Genomic DNA, 26,365 nt, shown 5'->3' with positions numbered 1-26,365 from the left:
CTTTTCAGCAGTGATCCTACAAGTAGTATGGGTGCCATTGTGTCCATACTCAAGCCCCACACTTCGTTAGTGGAGATGGTAGGGTATATAATAGTGGTTGAATTGTTTGCAGCTTCTGGGTAGACCAGTACTACTCCTGTTCAGAATATGAGGTTAGGAGACAGCGTGAAGCAGTTGTGAGTTGTTCTTAGCAGAAGCCATTAAGATGCTGCTGTTGACAAACAGGCAGAGAATACAACATCCACTTTTTGAAAAAAAGTGCTATTTCTGTGGCCTTTTTCAGGGACTTCTGGGCACAAATCTATGCTTCTGCCTAACGTTTGACTGCAATAGGAAGTGCTTTAAAAGGCTTGATGCTGTTGTGATTCACCTACTTAGCTGCACTAGTATCTGGGGACTGAGTGTGTGTTCATGGTAACTCTTAGATTATAGAGCTGTTTGGAACAGGGACTTAGTCTTGATCACATGCAAAAAGAATAAATAGAAGTAGTGTTTATGCAGCCTTCTGTAGATCTTCACTCTTTTTGTATGAGGCGGGACTACTCTGAGTCAAACCCACCACTAATTTATCAAAAAGGGTTATAACCAACATTCAGCATGAAAAACTAATCCTGTGAACTCTTGTTTCTGACACATTTGTGTTGGATGGTTGAGAATGGTAGGTTGGAAAGAGAGGTGCAGATGTACCCATGCCTGTCCCTCCTTATGGGTTTTATGGTATCTCAGAAGAGCAAAACTCACTTTGCTGAGTGACACCAGGATGAAACCTCTCTCTCTACCTCATCTACTGTTTTGATGCAAGCTTTGAAGTAGTTCTTGGATTTGTTTGAGATAGATAGGTTTAAATGTTGTTTGGTGATGGGGTAATAAAAGTCATAGACAGAGACATACACAACATGATTGCACATACCTTTTTTCCTAAGGAAGGTGGGCTAGGAGTATGTTATGAGAAGATGACTAGCAGGGCATTAAAATGATAGGGAGTGACTGTGAAACATGCCCTGTTTCCCGTGTGTATGTATTCACTGTTGTAAATGGCCACATTCTCAAAGGATGTAAATTGAGAGAGCTTCACTGGAGTTAACAGTCACTGGGACACTTTGTGGGCACCAGGGAACCCGAATGTGCTGCTCCAAAGAGAGAGTTAAGCCCGACTTGTGCATGGAGGGCCGGAGAAACACTGCCCTTTTATGCCTTTGCAAGTCACATCCTTTTAGCAATTGTAAAAGCCCAGGCCCCTGGGGACTTCACGAGTGTAAAAGCCATGGGGACCCCTGGGGCTGCGGTACCGAGCACCCTCCACAGTGCTGTCCCAGCATTTAACTCCACTAGGGCATGTCAGAGCTTAGGTTTCATGCTTGAAGTTGCTGCTGTCTCTAAGCAGAGGGGTCACTTTGCCACACAATGGGCATTGCCAAAACTACAGCCATGACAAATGTGAAACATGGTGTCAAATGCGGAACAGGTGGGCTCTGAGTTCCTAGGGGTGCCTTTTGTCGGTGACAAAGTGAGCTCGTGCAACATCTTTCCAAAGCATTAACATGCTGTCTTGACACATCTGCTTCTGGCGCGCTAACTGGCAGGTGGCTAAAAATAGATAAGCAAAGAGAAAGGGCCAGATTTGTGAGAAAACTAAGACATATACCCCAGGATTGTGTCTGGGCTCAGATATTTCAAAATTAGTTGGAGAGAGCCTGGTGTTTCTCTGATAGATACACAACCAGGAAGAAATTTGAGGCTGAGCTATTTCAAGGGTTGGCTGAAATTTCTAAGGCTGTGTGAAGAACATCGCCCTCTGTTCAAGGAAGGGCTCAGACTTCAGTGCAGTGGCACTACAGCTGATCTAACCACTGCCATGACCCCACTCTCCCCACCCCATCTTCAGCTGCACATTTCTGTCTCCCTTCTTGCACTTCTCTGGCAATTGTAAGCTCTGCACTGAGCTGGCTCATGGTGCTGACCAGGCAGAAAAAGCCAGCTGATGTAGCAAGCTGAAATGGCTCAGCAGAGATTCCAACAACAGGAATGCATGAGCAGGGAGGGGTGGGAGCGTAGAAACATATCTTCCAGTACTTAGATTACATTTGGCTGTCATGGAACCCCCTCCAGCACACCTTGCTGACAGGACGGAGGGAGGAGGTCTGCGTTATTGGTAAGGCCACTGTGTATTGTGGCTGTATGGCTACCTCCTCCATACCACCATCTCAGGTGGCTGTTCCAGCCTCCATATTGTAGCACATGACAAATTCCTCTGTGTCAGTGGTGGGCTGGATTGGGGAACTGATCCCACTGGAAAGAAAAATAAGTATATTTTTCTGAATAAGATTTATTCACTGATCTGTTCACCAATGTGTTTGCATGATCATGTAGGCTGGAACAGCTTGGGGAGCAGCGTGCCAGTGCCATTAGGTGAGAATGAGTACTACAGGATGGTAGTTGGGGAAACAAGAAAGGCAGTAATACCCAGGGATGGTTTTGCCCCTAAATACTTTTAATAAGTAATATGAAAGCAGAGATACAGAGATTGACTGCTCCAAGGAAGCGAGTCATGTTGGAAAATGTGCTTTAATTGATGCATTGCTAAAAGCTGCTTAGCATCATTTGTAGCCAAATTACTAGCGATTTTCCTTGGTGGAGGCTAGGTCGTCTTTGTTGTGCTCTCAGAAGCTTGATAGATATTTGTTGGGAGTTGCACTACTGCTCAGGACATATGGCAGCCCTTTCGTATTAGAAACATCCAACTTTCTGATCATGTGTTGCTGCCTTAGAGTGTGCTTACACTGCAGACAGCTGGAATAAACAGCTTGAAAAGCAGAAACCCGCATGGGCACAATGTGTGGAGGTCAGTGCAGTCAGTACAAAGCCCCCATCCCCTTGCCGGGTACCTTTGCAACTCAGGAGGCTTAAAGCTGTACCACACCAAGTGCCTGAACTACCAAGGGGCAAATGAGGTTTTGAAGCAGTACCTGTCTTTCCTTGTCCCTTGAGGGCCTGATCCTCCTCTGCGATGGGATATACTTACGATGTACAGCCCCCTTCAGCAGCTTAGCATTCACCATCCCAGAAGCACTTCAGCTTCTCACCCTACTCCCCCTCTTCTAGAGTTTTGCCCACTGTAGTGGCCTGAACCTCCTTCTCTTTTCCAGCCAATATATTTGTCCAAGTTTGTTAATGGGCAGTTTATCTCCTTTTGTTCTTCTGTGCATTTTGTTAGCGAAAGCAAAAAGCTCTTACTGTTCCCTGGCTTTACCATTCCTGTGTTCCCAGACAGCAATTTCTTCCAGCTAGCTTCTGCTGATGAGATAGTCTGTACCATTAAAACAGATTAAATGAACCGGGTCAGATTGTAGTGCCTAGAGGGTGGCTTGACCTGCCATACACAGTGAGAAAGTTGAATCTGATGCTTTCTCTTTGCTTGCTATAATCACAGTTTATTAGGACACACAGTTTGTGTAGAGGCGCGTCCATGTTCTGTCTTCTGGCCTTGCTCTTGGGTGCCCTGGACTGAAAAACAAATAGCAAGGGAGAGGCAGAGAAACAAAATCACCCTGTGAAATATAAAAGAGGGAGCTGGGAGATCCTCGATAATATCTGAGTTCCTTTGAAGTGAAGGCTGAATAGATTAGGAAAAGTGTAATTGAATTAAAGCCACTCTTTTTTGGAGTAGATATACTTTTACCCTGGCTAAGCAATTTCCTGGTTGAGTTTTTTATACCTTTCCAGCACCTGCTCGTTTCAGAGGGTGACACTCCAGAGATTACTCTGAGCCAGTGCCAAGAGCCAGCATTTCTCACTCCCCTCTCACCCGCCTCTGCCCCCTGCACTGCTCTAGACACACACCCTGATATAGAATGACAGCACATTGCCACAATTTAAATGACGCTGCCTCTGCCTCTTCAGAAGGACAGGTCCTCCAGAGAGCACAAGCCACAGCAGCTGTCCACCCTTGCAAAGAACCTCTTCATCATGGCATATAAAGCAGCACATTTGGCCTTTAAGTCGCGCTGGCACAAGACAGACGAAGAACTCTGTCGGCACAGTATGTCCTTCATCTTGCATAAGGCGATCCGAAACGACTTCTTTCAGAGTTACCTTTATCTGCTGGAAAAGCTCCCCCTGGGTGAGTAGCTGGTGGGCAGGAGCGTCTCTGTGTGTGTGACCATGCTCCAGAAAGATACATCATGTTAGATGGTAGAGTGCAGACACATTAATGACAACAAGTAGTAGTTTTGAGAAGCCTGGCTAGAGAGACTACAGTGCTAGCTAAACCATTTGGTACTCTCTCTCTCAGCTCCCTCTAATTCAGTACCCCGTTGTTTTATCTAAATACTCCACAGATTGTTAGAGGGGGGCAAGGGAAAGACCACAAGAGTGAAAGAAAGTTTGATTTCTGGCTGATGGTTCCTTTTTTTGTCACCATTCAAGTAAAACGTGCATTGACCTGTTTGGAACTTGGAAGGACAAACGCAAAACTAGCAGAGCTGACAGGCCTTACTTTCTGTTGCCTGCTACCTGTTTCGTTGTCATTCAGTGCGTCCTTAGCCTTGTCGTTTGTATTGTTTTGGACAAGTGCTTGTAATCCCGATCTCTGCAGCAGGCTGTCTAACCTACTGTTTGTTATCTGGGAGGAAAATGCTTCCAAAATGTTTGTTTATAGCCAAATTTCAGTGAAAGCCTCTGGTACAGGATGCCAGGACATTTCTTTTAGATGCAGAAAACAAATGTTCATATCTTATGAAAATTTGACCCTGAATAAAAACTAGATTTGACTTGAGTCTGTATTACATTAGCATGTCACTTCTTAAGCAGAATTATTCAGCCTCCACTCGATGTTAGAACTGTAGGAATTTAAGATGGAAAGGATGTGTCTGTGCAACCTGTTAAACTACCCTTCACACTGAATTCTTGAGGGCTCCTTCCTGATTGAATGACCCATTTAGGCAAGTGGATTATCTTACCTGATTGTATGAAACTATACAGACCTGAGTAAGAACTCTGCTCAAGTTTGTAGAATTCATGAGTCCTGTAAAGAGAAAAACCAATTCTCTGTTATCTTAGTATTTTGATGTGGCTTTTCAAATGCAGCAATATCTGCAGCTATTTAAAATGAAATGTGGGAGATAAATACTCCTATCCCTAGTGGTAGGTAGCTGTGAATGATGGAAAGGAAGGAAAGATGGAAAGGAAGGAAAGTCAATTATAGGTCGATGGAATCTCAAGAAGTCTATGAAAATGTTATTCTTTCATTTGTTTTGAAAATAAACACAACATATGAGAAACTGAGCAGGATTTCCTACAGTGTTAACTGTTAGTGTAAGTACTAATAGATCATTTTAAGGGTAGAAGGTACCATTATGAACATCTAGCTTAGAATTTAATGTAAAAGTTCCTGCACTGTGCTTGTAACTTATGACTGGGTCACAGTATATGTTTATGAAGACAAAAATACCTTGGTTTAAGGGCTGCAAATGACTGAGAATCCATCAGTCCATCATTAAGCTGTTTCGAGGCCTAATTGCTTCACTCTTGTAGAACTATATTTTATTTCTTGTCTGAATTTTATCTGAATTTCCATTCCCAGCCAACAAGCTTTGTAAAATATTCCTGTCAGACTAAAGATCCCCACTTCCAGGCTTTTCATGACCTGTATCGTTAAAACTTTACTAAAGAGCTTACAAGCTTATTGCCAGCCTATGCAAATTAGTCTGACTCCATGGAAAAAGTACTGTGAGTCCAGCCTTCATGTGAACATGCAGTATGTCTGTTACTCTGTGGTTATTGTCATGAAGTAAAAGTATGTGTAAGGACAGGTACCGTGGGGTAGCTCGTGCACTGTGAATACACATCCAAGAAACTTCACAGCATGCTAGGATGGGTGGACAATCAGATGCGTAAAAAGTGGTTGGGTGATGGAGCTCAGAAAGTCATGGTCAAATCTCGAGGTCAGTGGAGTAGCGCAAGGGTCTGTCCTGGGACCTGTCCTGTTCAACGTCTTTATCAATAACCTGGAGGAGGTGAAGGACTGCTTGGTCGTCACATTTGCAGATTGCAGCCAACTGGCAGGACTTGTCTGCAAGTTCTAGGTCAGGAGTGCCATCCAGAGGCAGCTATTGGCTGGAGGAAAGAGGCTGTGGGAACCTAGTGAAATTCAAATTCACTGAAATTCAAAGGCAAATGCCAAGTCCTGTACCTGGAAAGGAAGAACCTTTGGCAACGACAACATGGCCTGGGCAGTGGCTGACCAGGGAGCAGCCCTGCTTGGTAGGGTTTTGGTAGACAGCAACTGAATATGAACCAGCAGTGTGTCCTGGAAGCAAAGGCGGCCAACAGTATCCTGGGATGTATTAACAAAAGCATAGCTAGTTGATCGAGGGAAGTCATTATCCTCTTATATGCATCAGTCATTAGACGATACATGTGGAGTCTTGACATGCCCTGTGAAGAGAGACAAAGGGATTGGGGCATGTTCAGCCAGAGGAGACAGCTTCAGGGAGACCAAATATCAGCCTGCCAGTACCTACAAGAACATCATGAAGAAGATTAAGCTGAGCTCTGCACAGTGGTGTGAGGCAGGAGGACAAGAGACAGTGGCCATAAATGGAAACGAAGTTCAGACTGGCTATGCGGAAAAACTTTCTCCGTGAGGACAGTCAGGCATTGGAACAAGTTGCCCAGGGAGGTCATACAATTCTCCATCACTGGGGGCTTTCAAAACCTAGCTGAATAAAGTCCTGATGAACCTCATCTGACCTCATGTCTGTCCCTGCTTTGAGCAGAAGTTTGGACTAGGGACCTCCTTAGGTCCCTTCCAACCTGGATTATCCTGTGATCCAGTGCTCTCTGTGATGGAGAGGACAGAATGTGGCGGGTCTGAACATGTCTGCAGAATGACATTTTCCAGTTCAGTTCAGAGTGGAACTGAGCAGAAATGAACTTCAAGCTTCAAGACTAGATCCAGATATCTTTATGTAAACAGTATTAAACGACTAAAGCAACACTAAGACTGTGACCTAGCAGGGTAGTTAAGCGTGTGCTTAACCCTAAACATGAATAATAACACTGAAATCAAGCCTCACATTGAAACTTGCAGTGCTTCCCAGGGTCAGCAAGTTAGAAAGCTTGCTTCAAGCTATGCTAACTCCATGCTCCCCCAACTCCATTGCTTGGTTCGGTGGTGGAGCACTTTTAGGCATGTTTACTTATGAGCTGAGCATATCTGGTATCACAGCCTGTTAAGAGAAACATGTCACTTTTACAGACCAGGGTAACATTTATAAATAAAAGACATGAGTAACTTTAGGCCCTTATCCAACAATGTACTTAAATGTGTGTGAATGCCCTTAAGCTGAGTGGACTTTAGTGGAGCTACTCAGATGCTGGAAATTATGCATGTGTTTACATGGGCTGTGGGACTCAGCGCCAGTGGGGTGAGATCTGCAGTGGAAAACTTAGATGATAAGCCCATAGAGACAAATATTCCCGTGTGTGAGGCACGTGCCTGTAAGTAAAATCTGCTTTGGGGGTGGGCTGATGTTCATCCTCTATAAAACAGATTTTAAATGGTTCTTGGACGACAGTAGAGAGGTGAATTCTACCCTGCACCCAGATAAGTATATTTCAACTGATGCACAAAGCAGATGTTACATTTAAAAGGGAATACTCGGCCAAACTGGAATTAGTTCAATATCTTGCAGAAAGCAGTTGGAGCCACAAAACAAGGTTCACAAATAAAAACTTCAAAAAAATTACTTGCAACATTTACTTCTGCCAGGGAAATTTAGCTGAGTAAACTCTGCAACCAAGAACTGTAAGACAGTCTACTGCAGGTTGGGATTGCACCTGGTCTTACGTATTAAGTGGTCCATTTCTCTGGAGATTTAGATCAGATACATTGGGAAACAAAATTTTGAACTGATCCATAAGATAATATTAGAGGTAATGTTCTGGACTTTGCAGGGCAAAAGGGGTTAGGTAGATACTCTCTGTTTAGTCCAGGACTTGGCATTCAGCTGTAGATCACCACTCTGCATCCAGACTGTGTTTGCAGCAACTGAAAATTAACGTCTCATGACTGGAGTGACCTTTAGGGAGCCAGTTTAGTTCTCAGCCTGCTTTTGCAGTGGGTTTGTTTTAACCATCTCCACTTGGGGGACTTTCCAGCAGATTCAGCTGAGAGACCAAGTGTGCCATGAAAAAAGCTTCTTCTTACTTTACTAGAAACACATTTCTAACCTTAAACCTTACAATTTACCTGCCTTAACACTGAAAACCTGGTCTGTGAAAGACAGCTGCCCCCCCCCCCAATGTCTGAGACTTGCAGCCTCCATCATCCTATCCTGCCTATGCCCTACTTTACAAAGTTCATTGAAATCAGGCTGTGTATCCATAACAGACCTCACAAGTATTTCATTTCCTGATGCACAAGATAGTCCCACATGGGTCATGGAAAGGGAGATGCCTCTGGCTAGACAGATCCTGTGATGAGGGGGAGGTGTGCTGGAGCAGAGCTGCAACACTAACTGCCACCAAGGACGTGTGTGCCTCCTTGCACTTCTCTTTCAGGGTGGATTCCTGCAACCTGGCAAACCTCCTTCTCCCTCTGGTCCTGCTGCTGGAGCCTGCATGCCAGGCACAGCTGTGAGGCAGATCAGAGGTGAGGTTGATAGGCTGTGTCTGGAAAATTGGGTTGCGCATCGGGAGAGTTGGCAGTGTTGCAAATTCATGAGAGGGAGGAGTGATACTGAGGGAGCAAGAGGTGGAAATCATCTCTACAGTGATCTAGCACTGCATGAGTGAGACTGTGGGTCCGCAGGAGGAGACTTTGGGTACAGTGCCACCCTTTAAGTTAGCCTGTATCCTTGCATGCCCTCAAGTGGGAGACTTGCATAAAAAGATCTTTGCAAACTTCAATGCAGAGAGAAGACCCTATGGATGCAAAGCCCAGAGCTGGTTTCAGATGCCAGCACGTAAGGCAGGCCTCTGGGGCCCCAGCTGGGCTGGGAGGAGCCACAGTCAGCTGGTGTATGCATGCAAGTCCTGCAGGCATTCTGCAAGCCTGATACTGCTTCTGAGTGAGAAATCTGAGCGCGCACACTACAGATCTGATATCCTGAACAGCATATCGTCCCCATGTGTTGCCTTGGGTCAAGCTTATGTTTTGAGTAGAAGGACTCTGAATATTTGTTGTTCGTGCTGCCAGCTGCCTGCAACACTCTGTCCTAGTGTGCAGACAGCCTGTAAATGCCTTTCACTTCAATCTAGCAAAATGGGATAAATCACTGGTCCTTGATAGGTCCATTAAACAAGCCCTAGAAATCATGACTGGACTCTTATATGGAAGATCTTGCAAAGCTGACATGCAGGGATTCAGTTCTGTTCACCAGGCAGGCTGGCATCTGAAATGGAGAAAAAGAGACACAGAGAAAACAAGATGGTGCCACTCCCTGGGGGAAGATGGAGGTCATTTACTGGAAGAATCACAGCCACCGATGAAGTCTTTTTCCCAGGCTCTGGGAGCCACCCTGGCCAAGTTGTGCTGGGGATTGGCTGCTGCCCCCTTTGTATTAATTTCTTCAGCTAAATGGTTTCTTCTGAGTATGTGAATATAATCAGTGGAGTGTGTAAAACTCCCAGGTTTGACCCTTGCTGGGCTCAGTGCTTCTTGTGGTATAAATTTCTCAGGCATAACATAAATGTGTAATGGATTAAAGCTTTAATAGTATCCGTTCGGCAGTTGACTTAAGCAGGTGATGACAAGAGGGGCTGGTAATGCTGCTTTTGTTGGATGAAGGATATGCCGGGCATGCTGCTTATGTGTAACCCAATAGCACTATTCTGTTCGGAGTGGTCCTTGGTGGTAATTATTCCCCATCCTACTTCCTTTGTCCCCCCCTCATTTGCCTCCAAAATGTCATTCTCCTGCTGAGGATGGGCAGGCACACACTTATCATTCCCTGCTGAGCTTGCTTGCCCTCAATAAATACATTCCAGGCTTATATTCAGGGTCTCTGGCCTAGCTCTCCTCCTCTGCATGGAGGGCATAATTCCTGTTCCCCAGCCGGTGTAAGCAAGGCCTGGCCTGTTCAGACGCTTCCCAGCAGCGACCAGCAGTGCTCCCGTGGAATTTTAAAGATGCAGCAACAAAGCATTGCTCCCTGGTCCTTCTGTGTAGGCAGCTGGCAGGGAGCTCTCCCGTTCTGTTGTTATTAACCCAAAAGGTGTTTGCTGCTGGATCATTTCCAGTTCCTGGAGCATGCTGGGAATCTGCAGCAGAGCTGGTCTTACACTGCAAGGTGGTGCTCGCAAGGACTTGTTGCCAGTGTGACTTCATCCCTCCTTATTGCTTAGCTTTCACAGACAGGCTTGTAGTTGTGTTTTTGTTGGAAGGTCTGTCATAGACACAGGAAAATGCCTGGACACTTGTATGCACACATGAGACAGTCAGAGGTGCTGGTTTCCAAGCGAACTGTTTATGGCCTGCCTCAATCCAAACTTCTGGGCTTCAAAACATAACTGCTTTTGATATGCTGGTGCACATCGAGTATAGAAGAACTCAGGATGCGGAGGATAGACCTCAGTTTTTTAAAGAATAGGGGAAAATAGCCCTTCACCCAGCAAATCTCACAGGTTTTATTAAAACAACTTCAAACTTAAGATTGCTGTATATTACCAGCAAAATAGCCAAGCAATTAAAAGAAACATCCAAGCCTCCAGCACACAGGAACTTTCCAGTATATCACGCACTGATTATCTCGCTCCTTGATCTGTGACAGATGAAAATTTCAGACTGTCTCTTCTAAATTGTCCCCCCCCCCGTATACTCATTTAGGCCTGAGACTACCATCTGCTCTTTGGTTCAGCTTACTTGCAGTGCCACAGATTGTACAGCATCACTAAAGATAAACCAGAGCAAGTGCCTCGTTTATCCACTCTCTTCTTGGTGCACTCTCCATGCAACTGTCAATGGCTAGAAAGCATATGTGGAAATGTGCAGAACAGTTAGGTTTGTGATAGCGGAAGTGATGACCCTGCATTGCAATAAATGCTGTCCACAGTTTTTCTGGGAGCAAATCAACCCCCTTGCTCTCTTTGGCATGCATGTTCACTTCAAACTTGAAATGATTTTTCACTGACATGAAAACATAATGTGATGACAAAAACAATGTCTGAGCTGGGGAGGCACTGAATTTGCCCAAGGGGGTCTGTATCCCTGCAAGGTCTTGCAGGATTAAATCCAACACCTTCCTTCCACCTTTGCTTTAGAAACAGAGGTTTGGTGATTTGAAGGCTCAACTTCAGTTTATAGATCTTCGCCATCCTGCCTTCAGAGCAATAAACTAAACCAGAAATATCTGTCATTAACAATAAAATAGTGATTTATCTGCTTGCAGTGAAACTTTACGCTTTGACAAGTCAAGTTATCAATGGGGAGATGCAGTTCTACGCCAGGGCCAAACACTTCTACCAGGAGGTGCCAGCCACAGAAGAGGGCATGATGGGAGACTACATTGAGCTCTCCAATACAGACATTGAATCCTCCAGGGAGTTTCTCAGGAGGTTTGTTGGGGTGAGTCATTTAATCCCATCTTCTGCAAGAAACAGTGGTGATGTGTCATAAATGACACACACTGTGCCCAGTCACATATATTTTAAATGGCACCATATGTCATATTTGATATGCAGTCACAGGTCATAACTGTCATTGGGTCTAGTAATGTATTCTGCTAGGTCATGCATCATCATGAGTACACATTTTGCCTGGCCTTATGTCAGTATTTACCTGGTTCGCATCCTTTTCTTATGCTCCAAAGCTGCAAAGAGGATTGTGCAAGGAGTTCTTATAGCTGTGTTTGGGTGGGAGGTTAATTCTCAGTGCAGGACTGGGACCTTTCATGATAAAATCCTTGCTGGCTTCAGTGGGAGATTTGTCTGCAAATTCCTGCAGTCCATTTGGGAAAGTAGCTGGGACTAAATGCCAAGTTTCTGTTTTGCCTATTTATAGATATTTCTGAGAATGCTGCAACAAAACGCAGCCCTTCCCCTCCCCCCTCCCCAAACATAGGAGTATATAGAATAAGCTACCCATTAGGAAAAATATTTTTTTCTTGAACATTCCAGTGTCACTGGGGACCTTTGCAGGCAGATTGCTAAAAGTCTGTAAACATCTTCAAAGGTCTACTTTGACCTGAGATGCAAAGAGATGCCAAGTGGGATTTTAAAAGCACCTACAAAGCAATATCACTTTGGCACTTAGGTTTCTGAAAATCTTGTTGATGCCTAAATGTGTCTTTGGGAATCTGCAAATCTTTAAAAGTGTGGACTGATGGGTTTCTGACTGCCCTTCCCTCATCCCAGTGGAAAAGCCCACTAAATTAGCGCAACAACAGTATTAGATGCTAAAGAATCCACAAAGCTACAGGAAAACAAATTTCTTAAGTTTTCCTGGTTACAAAATTACTAGTTCTATATAATGCTACCCTAGATCTTTCATTTTCTGCTCAAATGTACAAATTTGGGATAGCCAGATGACCTGTTTTTAGTCTTAATGATCTACTGTGGAAAAAAGTTCAATAAGTTAATTAGATGTTGTGTATAAAAAAGGGCACATTTTAAATGGTTTGGGAGGGAAAATGAGTGTGGCTTAACAACACATAGAAATCCTGTAGAGCAGTGAAGGACAAGTGATGGCAAAGTTTGCTATACCTAATAGAGGGAGGCTTTGGGGGCAGTGAGCCAGCAAAACAGAAGTGAACAGCTACATTTTTTTATTAACAGTCATTTGTATTAATGCTAATGCAAAAAGGCTTCACAACATTTCAAAGCCTCACTATATCAGGCTTTCTACAAACACAAAGTAAGAAAACACAAAGGAAGTTCAGCAAGGCAGCTGAACCTGATGGTAAAATGGCATTTTCAGAAAAAATGAAATGCAACTTACAAGCCTAGAGCCAGCTCCAGGCACATTCCTTAAATTTTAATGAAGTCTTGTTTTAAGGACATTCGTGGAATTTCAGTGGTGCATAAGCGTGTACTCAGGGAAAGATTTCATGCTTCCTAGACATTGTAGAGATTCGGTTTCCTGAACGGCAGGTTTATATCACACTGTTATGCTTTCTCATCTCCAAGACCCGAAAAGGAAAGAACTACAGTCTGTAGCAGAGTTTCACATGCCAAAGAGAAATCATACCCAATGCATCAGGTGTGATGACAGATACAAAATACTCCAGAGCAGAGTTCCAACTCCTATTATTAGCCAGGGATAGAAAGGATACTCTGAATGGCCAAGATCAAACAAGAAAAAGAAAAAAGGAACAGAAAGGATTCTGCACATTTTGCTAATTCTGATTTAGTTTGTTAAAGCCTGTCCTCTCTTGAGATACATTCAATTGGTTATGTTACTTATGGTTTATTTTCCTTTCTTACTGCTGCAATTTGAATCCTACTCAACCAGATACAGATATTTACTGGCTTTCTGTAGTAGTGACTTTACTGTAAGGCTAATTTGAGTTATGTCTTCCCAAGTTTATGGCTCTGAATATTTTATTTTTCTAATAAGGTGATCAAGATATAGAAAAAATCAATTTGCTTCACCCTAATATAAACTATACTTTCTTTTTTAAAGAGAAGTTTAACAAAATCAGAAAATAGGAAAATTAGTTTCAGATCAACTGAACATATTTCACTTAATTTTTTTTATTGTTTTATCCTCTGAAAAACTTTTCCCTTTGTTTTCAAGAGTTCAAGTCAGTTCCAAAATGAAAAATGCTGTTTAGAAATGAAAAGTTGACAAGTTGGGTTTTTTTTTCCTTGAAAGTTGTGAAGAAGAAGTATCTTGACATTTTCAACATTCTTTCCCATGTTTTTTGGCTATAACTATTCTCTAGATTTGAAATATCAATTTCACAGAGAGTTTTATTCTTCCAAAACTTTATTTTCTGGCAAAAATAGTGCTCCTTAAACAACAGTTGCCCAGTTCCACTCAAATTACCCCTCTTGAGTTAGTTTGGCTGGTGTGGAAATGCCACACAGTGACATTTCCCTTACATGACTGATGTTGCATACCTTCATGTATGGCATTTCTTAGCACGATTCTTAGCACCACTGTAAACTGAGCTACAGATTTCTTTACTATTGGAGAATTTATGTTGCCTGGGCACATGGAAGGAATTACAGAAAGGAGTAAGGACTTCACTTATATTTTAGCCTGTCTCCTTCCCAGGTGAGTCAAACTGAGCTAAAAGTGCCACTGTGCTCAAGTTAAGAGGTTTTATGTGTGTGTGGGCAGAACTCAAACCAAGAGCAACATTACTTGAGCCAACTGTGCTGTACAGACAAGCTATAAGCTGTCTTAGGTACAGTCATACTTGAAGGGTTATCAGCAGAACTATATCACTGCATATTTACGGCAATGTATTAATGCCAGTTAAAGCCTTGATGTCCACATAGACACTGTGTTTTCAAGTGCCTAATCCAGAGGTAATATGTAAAAAAAGGAAATAAAGAAAACAAAGAAACCATTCATTCAGGAATAGTTGTGAGCTATAGGTGTGTGAAATAATACAGATGGAGATTATATTAACTTTACAGCTCCCTTACTGCCCTAAACCCTTTCTCCCCTAAACCCTTTCTCCCTTTCTTGCCCTCAGTTCACCCGTGTGATTGGTTACCTGCTGAATCAGAAGCTTCTTGAAAGTGTTTTTTCTCCTGTTTAATCAAGGGGATGGAAGAGATGTTGTTGAAAACCTGATTTATTTTTTTTTTTTAATATAGAAAGAAAACCAGTGTGATTTTTATCTATTTCTGAACTCTGGGGTTTTTTTATCCTACATATCTACGCTGCCTCCCTGCCCTTCCAAGACCTGAAGTAGCATCAGGAACATATTCCACAGCTCTTTTATCCCTAAGGAAATTTGTGAGTGCCCTATTTAGCTTTACAGAAGAATTTTTGAGTGGGTATGTGTCCTAAATGATAATGATTCTGAGTAATGGGAAGCAGGTAATCGGAGGAGCAGTCAGTCTTAAATTTTGAAGCCTGTTCTGGCTTAAAATTTTCACTTATACTATTTTTTTAAATAAGGAGTCTGATTTTCAACTCAATTAGGCTTTTGGGAAAATGATTGCCTTCCAAAGAAAATGTTAATACCCTGTCAAAGCTCTGAGCACTTCCAAACTGAAAATATATTAACTGAACATGGAATTATGTCAACATTTTCATTACAAATGGAGCTGTGGTGCTTCACAGGGCTTCTCAGCTGACTGCCTGATGCTCTTGCTCCCTTTCAGCAAAGTGTGGGATTAAGCTTCATCTCCCATGATTGTTCCCTTTCCTTCTTCTCAATGGCAAATGGAGATGTGTCATCAGAGGTCCTTCCCATGACACATCATGGGAGATGAATTCCCTGTTTCGAGTGAGGTACTGTGACTGTAGGTTCTCTGTAACACAAATGTCAAAGAAGTTATACGGCTTTTCCTCAAATTCTGTTGGTTGCTTTGGTAAATCATCCTGGTTTTCTCACCAGCTTTCTCAAAGATTTTTACTTAATCACAGCAATGTAGGCCTGTATGTATCTGCCAGCAAATAATATGGAAATCCACCTTATAAAGATCCAAGACACAGTTCCTTCTCCTTTCATGAACTCCTTGTTACAGCTTAGTCTGGTCCTCGGTAAAAGCCACATGGTCCTACGTGCAGCCTGTGAATGAAGAATGGCTCACATTTTCTGGCTAACTACAAACAGGTAGTCTCCAGAGTCCAATAGGGTTGAAGGCTTGTGGACTCTTGCACACATCGGGAGATTAATCTTCCTAGGTATACAAATTGGGACCAGCAGCACTGGAAACTGGTGAGAGCCTTTGAGGTCCTTGTGCTCTTTCTACAGTTACTTTATGTAACCAGATGCTCAGCTGGGCTATTCATAGTCATGTCATTGACAGTACTGTCCTTTGACCTTAATAATCTACTGAATTACCCACTGAAGCAAGGCCAAAAAAGCAGTGACTTATGTGATTTATGCTTGGTCATTACAGAGGGTGTCTCCCAATAAGCAGGAAGAGCAAGACTCTTCCTGGCCTTATTTCTTTTAAGAGCAGTGAAGCTGCAGCAGGGACTTTGGCCCATAGCTTTCATTTCAACGCTCAGTTCCAGAGGACAGGGAAAAGGTGTTTACATTTGCTTTTAATATATTTCTTTAACAGATAACTTTGGCCAGGGGAGCTCCAATCCCACAGTCAGTGCATGTACAGACTTACAATTTCTTTTTTACAGAACAGCAGCAGGCCCTTTAGAGCCTTTTTATAGCTAGAATGGAAGCTTTAGGGGTGAAATACAGCTTTCATTATAAAGCTCCTTTAACAGTGACTCATTATTTTCTCATAGACATAGCCTTTGTGCCACATTTTTTCATGTCTCTGTCCAGAATGATATTTATGAAGAAAAAAAGAACAGTTAAGCAAAATCTACTCAATCATCTTTCTTGTCTCTATGCCTAAAAAAGAAATTCTGTATATGCTCCAGTCCAAACTTTTTGAGTTGGCATAAGTTACCTACAAATCCAAGAGCTACATTCAAACACAGCTTGTTTTGAAAACCACACTCTGATCCCAAGGATGCTGTGTATCTGCAGAGATGTCCATGAGCACTTTGGGAGTTCTGTGCTGCAGAAGTTCCTTCTTGCATGCAGTATTTGGTATATGCTTACTTTTTTGTTAGGCCTTTACAGGGCTCAGAATGAGGCTTATCTAGCCATGTAGTTGGTTGTGAGGTATGAATATTTGACAGATGAAGTGGCAAGGACTTTACAAAGACCAGTGGATCTTCTGAGAAAGCTAGCAGCTTGTGAAAGATTATGTCTCTTCTTATACCAAACAAAAACTTACTGTACAGCAATAAATGCAGGGCTGCAGTGAGGAAGTCCCATCAACAGCAGCCTGGGAACATAGCAGCCCAGGTTGGCTCACACAGAGGTACCCAAAGCTGTATTGATACTATCCCAGGTTCTTATCAATCTTGCAACAGCCCTGCACAAATAAGGAGACGAGACACTAAGCTTGGTGCACTAAAGGCCATAGCGGGTGACACAGTTGCTATGATATTTCAGGTGGTATTTTTCACATTTCAAATTATCTTCTTGTATCCCACAGGGGGTGGGGAAAGCTGGCACCAACCGCGCCCTGGACTGCGGCTCTGGGATAGGTCGTATCAGCAAGCATGTCCTGTTACCAGTTTTCAAGAGCGTGGAACTGGTGGATATGATGGAGAATTTCCTGGCTGAGGTTCCAAACTACCTGCAGGGCAAGGAGGACAGAGTAGAGATGTATTATTGCAAAAGCCTCCAGGAATTCACTCCAGCCCAACAAAGATATGATGTCATCTGGATTCAGTGGGTTTCAGGTTAGTTCAGCATGATTCATCCAGCCCAGCATCTCACAGAACTATACAGCCTGTGCTAAAGTTTGTTAAAAGAATGGTGCAGCTGTAAAAGGATGTTCTCAAATCTTTGGGACTGCTTCCCAAAATCTCATAAGAGACTTCTGAGAGTTATCCCCAGCCACATGCACAGTGGGTACAAATCAAGTTGGTTTTTTTCAGGTCACGTACTGGAGGAAGGTACATGTTCTTGGAGAGTAGCTTGCATACTAAGGTGCAGCTGAGGAGAAGGCCTTATATATGGGTTTTCTTGAGCAGGAACCATCCTTCTTAGCTGCCGGTGCTGCAGACAGATACACGGGGTTGGCCTCACCTGTGAGCAGGGATTTCTGAATCTGATGATTATCCAGACTTGGGGGTATTTCAGGAAACAATCTGAAAAAAACCATAGCGAAATCACCAATACCTATAAACCAGATCGTATCTTATACATGTAGTGATGCTTATCAAACAGGTTCACTTAGCTATGTCCTACCATACCCTCTCATGTAAGAAATATCTGCTGCTTCTCCTGCAGCCACCCCAGTGAATGCCCTGCAGCATTAAGAGCCGCAAACTGGCAGTCAGATAATGTGGGCTATGTTCGTCACAAAAAAAAAAAAGGTACTTAGTGTTTTCTAGAAAACCTGCTGCAGTGCCTAACTGTCCTTCTAGAGAGAAGGTTTTCTCCTAGTCTATGAACCTAAGTGTCCATGGTGCAGTTTCAGCTGGCAGAAGTCATTATTCTAAAGCACAAGAGGAGGCCTGAACAATTACTTCTCTCCAAAACACTGGAGATAGTTTCTTGCTAGGCAAAAAGAAAAATAAAGGTAGAGAGATTAGCACAGAAGATGGTTTTATTCAGGAGCACTTACTTGTCCTCTACACATAGTCTTAAAAAGTAATGAAACTTGAGCTTCTTAGAACAGGTCTTTATAGCTCCACAAGCAAATTGCTTCAGAACAGTATCATTTTCCTTTGTATTTTTGCTTTTCTTGAATAACCAGTCATGGAAGTAAATGTAGCTCCTGCCTCATCTTCTGAGCAAATCTGAGTCAACATGAAACTGAATGAACTAAGACTTGTCTGAGGCTGTGCTGATCAGCTATGTGGCTGCTAATGAAGGGAGCATATGCCTTGTCTTTAGCACAGACACAGAATCTCCTTCCTCCATCAGTTTCAATGAATTATGTAGTGATCTTAAGTATTAATCAAACTTCTATCCCCATCTTGAATTTGGCTGAAATATGCCAACAAGCTCAGCGCTTTTTGGTGGAGTGAGGGTAGGACTGTCCGGTAGAGAGCAACACCACGAAGATCTCATTTTCTTAGGAAAGTAGGCTAAAAGCTAATGTATGAGAACATTAAGTTCCAAATTAGGTGTTCAGAAGCTTCAATGAGTCTTGCCAATGCAATCTTGATTTGTCTTATGTATGCTTAAGTATATGAGCCCAGGCTATTATTTTATGAAAAAATAAAAATGCAAGTTTACATTTCATATAGAAATTACCATTTTCCTTCAACTTGAAAGGTATTCAGCTTTAGGCTTTGGGGTTTTTTTCTTTTTCTTTTTTTTGGGGGGGTGGTTAAAGAAACCTGACATGCTATGTCAAAATGTGGTTTTGAAATGACAACTTCCATTTATAAAAGTTTAAATCTTCCATCAAGAAAACTAAATATTTTTACTAGAAAACACAAACGATTATTTTTTTCAAGTCTTTCAGTTTCTGACCACCTGTCCTTGTTAATTCATTTTAGATGTTTCACTTGTGTTCTCATTTTCCTTCTCTGAGCCCTGCACTACTGATCTCAACATAACAGAAGTATTGATATTTGAGAAGGAAGGATAAATAACACAATCTCAATAACAAATTGAAAAAAGTACTATTTTTAAATGTATATGGTATATGCAGAAATCACAACAGTATGGGGTAATATAGTTTATTTAGCAGTGTGGAAGGTCTTACATTCCTCACTGGATCTTTGATCCAGAACTCCTTTGATGGATACATAATGTTACACAAAGTTACAGAGATTTGTAGCAGTAAAAGACAGAAGGGACTGTTAGATTATCTAGTTTGACCTACTGTACGTCACAAGCTGTTATATTCATTCCTTTACCCTCGTACTGAGCCAGTAGTTTGTGTTCAATTAAAACGTATCTTGAGAAATTCAACCACACTTGATTTGAGGACTTCAAGAGGTGGTAAACACCACTTCTGTTGGTAGTTTCCAATGGGTAATTACTTACACTGTTAAACAGTTGTCACTTATTTCCAGTATGAATTCGTTTGGCTCCAGCTTCCTGCCACTGATTCTTATTATGACTTTAACCACCAGATTAAAGAACCCTTCAGCACCCAGTATTTTCTCCACTATTCCCATTGACTTCTGTCCACATCTGTTGCTACTGCTAATATGGATCCTAAATATTGATTTGAGTTTGTAATTGTTGATCTTGTTGATTTGCCCAAAGATTTCATAATTAAATCTGGTAGGACTAGAACTTCTGCAATAAATAGGGAAAGGAGACTCAGATCAAGGCACCATTCTGATGTGTACGGGGGAGTCTGTTTGAATGGTTAATAGTGATCTTTTTTCCATCTTTTCATCTGTAGGATATCTGACAGATAAAGATCTCCTGGAGTTTCTCATCCGGTGCCAGAATGGCCTGAAGGATAATGGTGTTATCATTCTCAAGGACAATGTAGCCAGGGAGGGCTGTATCCTGGATTGTCTGGATAGTAGTGTGATCCGAGACCTGAACATCCTCCACAGCCTCATTGAAATGAGTGGACTCACCATCCTACGAGAGGAGAAGCAGGAGGGATTCCCTGAGCAGTGTGTCCCTGTCTGGATGTTGGCCATGCAGAAAGGCCCTGGCCATTCCTGATTGCATAGTGAGACTGCAGAGACTGGACTATGGATGAACCACAGGACTGGGAAGGAGAAAAGCATCTACTAGAATCCTCCTTACCATGCACTGCTACTACTATAACTCTAGGGCAGCAACTCCTAAAGGATCAGGAGAGAATTACAATTGAGCCAGCTTCAGGGAATAGTCTGCTTCTAAATCCTGCCTGCTTCATCATTCTGTCCATTTTTAAAAGACTTTCTAACAGCTCCTTGTCAGATCTCTCTTTGATTAAGGAGTTAATACTGGACAAAACTCAAATAATAGAAAATAATTGGGTCTGAAGTTTCTGTAGTGGCTAATTCATTTTGGAGTGTTCTGTATGAGGTGTTAACAAATCACCCTGGTTTTTGCCATAGCACTTAAATCTTCTTGGAATTTAAGAAGGATCTGTCAGATCACCAAAGCAGGAAATTCAAGTAACTTCTGGAAAATCTAACCCAAATTTTGACCGTCATCACTATCTGTACTTTAAAATATTTAAGCAAAAAATGTAAGGAAAATTTTGTCCATTTGTTGGCATCAGCTATGCAGTTTCTTTTTTTTTTTTTTTTTTTTTTTCCATTTCTGTCAGTTTGGACAATAAGACAACCTGGTTAATTTTCTATTTTTAGGAACTATTTTATCTTCCTGATGTTTCTGCCATAGAACAATAGTGGTGTGTAAAGGTTTTCGCACTCCAGAGGAAAACTTAAATGATAAATACATGCATGTTTGCATTGAAATTTTGTGAAAAGATTGCCCCACAAATTACATTCTGGAAAATATTTTTTCAAAATGTTCACAGTGGAAACCACTTGAAAGCTTCTCTTTATTATTCATACCACTGTAAATTTCTTTCTTTCCCACATTCAGAACGAGTCTGGCACCATATGCAGAGCTAATGGGATTTCATGGGGTGTTAATAGTAAGACTGTAAGAAGAACTAATACAGTATTGTATTAATTAACAACTGTACTAAACTGCAGAGGGTGTTAGTGTAACCCAAAAGCATCTATGATTTATATTCAAACAGCAGCTGTATAAGCCTGGATTTGAAAATACTAACACACATACCATCTCCTTAAGGCTCACAGAAATTACAAATTAAGCTTCTTGTCCTCTTCATATAGGTGCAGAAAGTACTGTGGGAGGACAGAAGTTCATTTTGCAAAAAAATTCAGAATTTGAAATTCTGCTTCATTCTGAATGAGGACAAGAAGGGAGAATTTTGAAATTCTTTAGGAAGGAAAACCACACAACCACAGACTTTTCCAAGTTGATTAAAATTTTTCATTCAGACAAAATCAAATGTTTCTTTTGCTTTGGACTTTTAAAATAATTTGCACTTAAAATATTATTAAGTGCAGTAAAAAGCAAATTAAATATGGCTTATTCAAAATTTTAGAAATTAATGATGACATTAGAATGGACTGTTCTGACTCTGTCAGAATTTTTATCATGTTTTATTCCCCTGAAATGCAATTCTGGCAAAATTTAGCAAACTTTTTAAAGAGTTGCATTGTGACAAACCTCCATGTTCTGATAGAAAGGGGTTCTATAAAACATCCTCCACATGACTGTAGGCACAATTGTCTGTGTCAAATATTGTCATCTGTGTTAGATTAACTCACATAGAAGCCTGAAGATAACTAGATCAGGGTACGTCTCAGCTGGATTTTAGTATGCTTTGCCATCCTTTGATAACAAATCTCCAGTTTTGGTTTTAATTGCACAACTCATCTTCTCTAGCAATATGGTTGCATATGTTGAGAATTTCCAGTTTATGGTAGAGGGCTTCCTGCCATCAGATCTTATCCAGTAATTGTTCTCTTAATGTGCCATCGCTAATTGTAGCATTAAGGAAAACAACCCTGGTGATTTGGTGAATATTCTGGCATTTCATATAGCTTAGAAACCTATGGTTCCCATGACACAGATGCTTCTGGAATGTTTTGGCTAATTCTTCCATTCTAATCAACTGGTAATGAATGTAAATTTAGTATATAACATTGTTAAAAACCCTAGGTGAACACTTACATTCTGGAATTGTCCCCAGAACTAAGCGCTTCAAATTCCCTTTAAGCCACTACAATGCTTTCATTCTGCCAAGGCTGCTAAAACTTGCCGTGGTCTTTGTGTGCATATGAGAATGTGTAGATATCTGAAGAAAACCCAGTCATTTGTTTTACAGGAAAGAGGCATCAGTCCTATAGTTAGTAACACTGGTTAGGAATAACAGGAGAATATTTAAAAGACCTTTACATGGATTACAAATTAATTTGCCCTTCACCATTTTTTCTTCCAGTCAGAGACATCTGCCATGGTGCAGAATACTTGGGGACTGCTGGAGATCCTAATACAATCGTGTCTGTGCCAGGCATATCTGAGTGGTGTTGGTCTCTACAATGGTGAGAGAATGGCATTGTGGAAATAGGGAAGTAAACAACTTTATACAAATAAACAATTTCATAGAAATCTAAACAGCTGCCACATCTCACAGGGCAGAATATATCAGCTGTTCACTTACACACCAGAGTGGGTGCTGTTCAGTAATGAGAGACGTGGTTTCAAGATGGATATAGAATGTAAAGTGGTTTAGGATGAAAGGTAGAATATAAATGACTGGTATTGTTATCAGTGAAATACATTTTTCAAGGTAAAAATGTTCTTCCCGTATTTTGTACATCTTTCCTATTTGAATTTCCAGAGTACATATACGTAAACATATAATGAAAATTGGTTCCCTTAACTATGTGAGAACAGAGACAAGTAAAATCTTAATTTAGTAGAAAACCCCATATTTCATGGTTCCCACATTCCTGGAAATTAATGTTTCATGGCTGTGTTGCTTCCACAGTAAAATACTAAAGCTTTTCTGGTGACATAATGAACCCCAAGAGTAAAGAAACACAAGCCCTCCAGGGGCTTAAATGCATGAGATTGCTGCAGACTGAATAATGTTTTGGTTTCCTCCTTTTCCAAAGTATATTTTAATTCAAGAACTCCCAGTCAACCAGTGTAGGCCACCCTTAAATGTTCATGAATTTGGGTAAGGGCCATTCTTGGCTTTAAAGTTCAGGGCTCTCTGGACTTTACCATAGTAAATAGTTAATAATAATAATAATAATAATAATAATGATGAATCACAAATTTCAAACAGAAGATCTTGCTTAGAAATCATCTATGTATCAGTTGCTTTTTGGTGTTCAAAGACTGGATAATCAACTCAACTCTGCCTCAACTTTCAGGTTATTTAAACCATGTATTTAAAGAAGTCTTTAGCTCATCAGATTGCAGTGGGAGTTTGAATCCCATTTGTTTGGTGCTCATTTAAGACTGGTTCTTGATCTCAGCATTACCAGAAATTTAATCCAAGATCAAGACCCTGGTTGAGGCAAGGTTCACAGAACATTCAGGATCCTTCAAGCTGAAGCCCTCATTCACCACTGACAGATAATTAGTGAAATACCCAATTAGTCTTTCAATCAGATGTCTCCCTCAGGCAACCACTACTCAAGTAAATGCTTAGCAGAAGTGCAGTAAAGCCCACTTCTGCCATGTCACCACCAAAGCTCTTGGCAATGCTTGGTTTCCCCATATCATGTCCAGTGCTTCTGTTCTGTGTGACTGAAGGCCAAGTATTATCTTTACTATATGAATGTGAGGTTCCTTGCAAAAGAGATCCTCAAGCCCTGACCGTAGCCCCCAAATGCTACTGCAACCCAAACAAAATGTAAGGAAGCAATTATTACAGCAGTCTGAACAGCGATCCCAACTGTGCAGCTCCAGCAACCATCAAAGCTCAAGCTGTTCGTGTTCTGAAGGCAACTCAGACATTACAAATGTCCTTTCATTCCTAATTGGAAGAGAGAGCCATCATTTTGAAACATATCACTGAATGGATGTTCTAAAATATTTTGTTTCAGAAAATACTGAAATGATCATATCAATTATTTTTAGTTTGGCTTTCTTGTTTGGATGTTCATATAATCTAGTCTAAACTGATATGTGAGATGATAATATAATACGTTATATAGTATTGTAATAGTCAGAGAGAAACATTAGTTTCCTACAGAATACGCTAATAAAATCAGTACGTTCCCTGCCCCCAAATTTAGTGAACCAAATCAGCAATTTCCAGAGGAAACAGTCATTTCAAGAGGAACAGTCCTGTCAAGAAGTATTTGCCCAAGCTCTTTTTCTCCAGATGTATCCCATCCATTCAGGCAGCTTGCAGTATGCCTGGTCTAGGTAGCAGCCACCTTAGGCTCTTTGACAGGCAAGGAGAAACTGGCATCTCCAGAGCAATTCAGACCACCTCAGAGCTGAACTGGCTTGAAATAAGAGAGTCTCCCCTCTCCCTGGTGGTTGTACAGTGGGAATGAAAATGCATCCTTGTTATAACCAATTCAGCATCTTCATTGTTATTGTCAAACAGAAGTGCAGTATGATCTGAGGAGCTGTGACTGTCAAAACCAGAAAAAGGCATGGACTTGGATAAGCAAACACCAATTAAAAATCAAAGTCATGGTACTGAGACACTACATTAATGGGAGCGATACATCACTGCATAATGCTAACTGACAAAAGTTTTGCCAGTTATTCCACTGAGTGCCCTCAGTACCTTATGCCATTCACTTGTTTTTTCCATTCTCTTAATCCAGGCTCCCCAGAGCGTTTACAATGGCATATCAGACAGTAGGCCTGTCCAGAGGAACTTGACTGTTATGTGTGATTAAAACCAGTTGTGTTGCATCCCATCCCTCTTCTCTTTCTTTGATGCTTCTTCCAACTTGCCAAGAAAATCCCTCCTCCACTTGCCAAAAATGATTTGTTCTCTGTGGTCATCACCACATCTCACTGAAGTAAAACAGATTACCTTTGATTTTAAGAGGAGGTAATTCTGTTTATCTAAGAGCAATAACAACACACTGTATTTCAAACATACAGGTTAATACCTGTCTCTTTCAATTGATGTCAAGTAAGCACTCCCAGACCTTTGTACCAAACAAAGCTCACGTTCTCCTCATCACCATAAATAACAATATTTGTGTGACACTATACATCCCTAGACCTTGAAGCATGTGTTACCATTGTGTTCGGGATGAGGAAACTGAGGCATGGAAGGGTGATCTGGGCCACATTACAGCTTTTACCTAAGTGGTAGCTGCGAGTGATTAACACCTCCACAATCAGGCCACTACAGGAACTACAGTGTTTTGCAGACAGACATAAACTTACTCTGGTTGTGCTTGGAGCAGATTGAAACAGCATGGTTGTGGTTAGCCTGCTTGTTAGGCCAACCTATGATATGTCCTGCAAAGAGAGGGCTCAGGCTGAACTTTGTGCTCATGAACATAAACAGCTTCTGTTCCTTTCAAAGCATTGGAAGAACAACCTGGTGTACGCCTGCAGCAAAAATAAAGACAGAAAATTGGTGGAAACTCTCTCTTCCCTGTATCTCTTCCAAAAATGTTGGTTTTGCAGGCATTTCAACCTGTTGTGGTATTTTCAGGCTCCTGAGAGTAAGGTTTTTAGAGGCATCTCTGAAGATTTGGCTTGTAGGAACCTCAGCTTCACAAAAGACTACATTTTCAGAATTATCTAGGAGATGAGATTTGAAAGCATTTAAGTGCCTGTCAGTGGAGGTAGGCACCTAGAGGGATTTCTAAAGCATTTGGCCAATTCAAACTTTAGCATCAGCATGTCTTTGAAAACCCCTCAGGGAGATGTAGGCATCTTAGGTACAAATAATCTCACTTGATTTGAGACACCTAAATATAGGTGTCTCGTCTAAGATAATTGTCTAGGCTCTCTTTGCAGCCAGTGGAGAAGAACTGGCCCATGCAGAAGACAATCATGGCTGGACCATGCATTCATCCCATTCTAGATACATGTATTAAAGATCCAAGCAATAGCAAAGTCCCGAAAGCTCCATTCAACTGTGCCACTTTACAGTGACTTGAACTGATTTGTTGGTACATTATGCCTAATTGTTCCCCTCTCCCTAACCTTTGACAATGCCCTGTGAATGTAAAATCCTGATTCAGAGACTGTCTCTTCCA

At 41.6% G+C, this 26,365-nt stretch overlaps 1 protein-coding gene across 1 annotated transcript in view; it reads left to right on the top strand.

Annotated features, from left to right (window-relative positions):
* The window catches only part of NTMT2 (N-terminal Xaa-Pro-Lys N-methyltransferase 2), a 36,920-nt gene extending 13,729 nt beyond the window's left edge, over window positions 1-23,191 (top strand). The window contains exons 3-6 of the mRNA XM_052802001.1: window positions 3,724-4,120; window positions 11,391-11,566; window positions 17,140-17,389; window positions 20,023-23,191. Coding sequence (XP_052657961.1) covers window positions 3,877-4,120; window positions 11,391-11,566; window positions 17,140-17,389; window positions 20,023-20,297 — 945 coding nt within the window. The 5' untranslated portion in view covers window positions 3,724-3,876 and the 3' untranslated portion in view covers window positions 20,298-23,191. The remainder of the gene's footprint in view (window positions 1-3,723; window positions 4,121-11,390; window positions 11,567-17,139; window positions 17,390-20,022) is intronic.
* The last annotated feature ends 3,174 nt before the right edge of the window (window positions 23,192-26,365 follow it).

This window comes from Harpia harpyja, chromosome 11, assembly GCF_026419915.1.
Source record: "Harpia harpyja isolate bHarHar1 chromosome 11, bHarHar1 primary haplotype, whole genome shotgun sequence".
NCBI classification, from domain to species: Eukaryota; Metazoa; Chordata; class Aves; order Accipitriformes; family Accipitridae; genus Harpia; species Harpia harpyja.
Note: the sequence above shows the minus strand (reverse complement) of the source record. Positions and strands in the feature narration are given on the sequence as shown.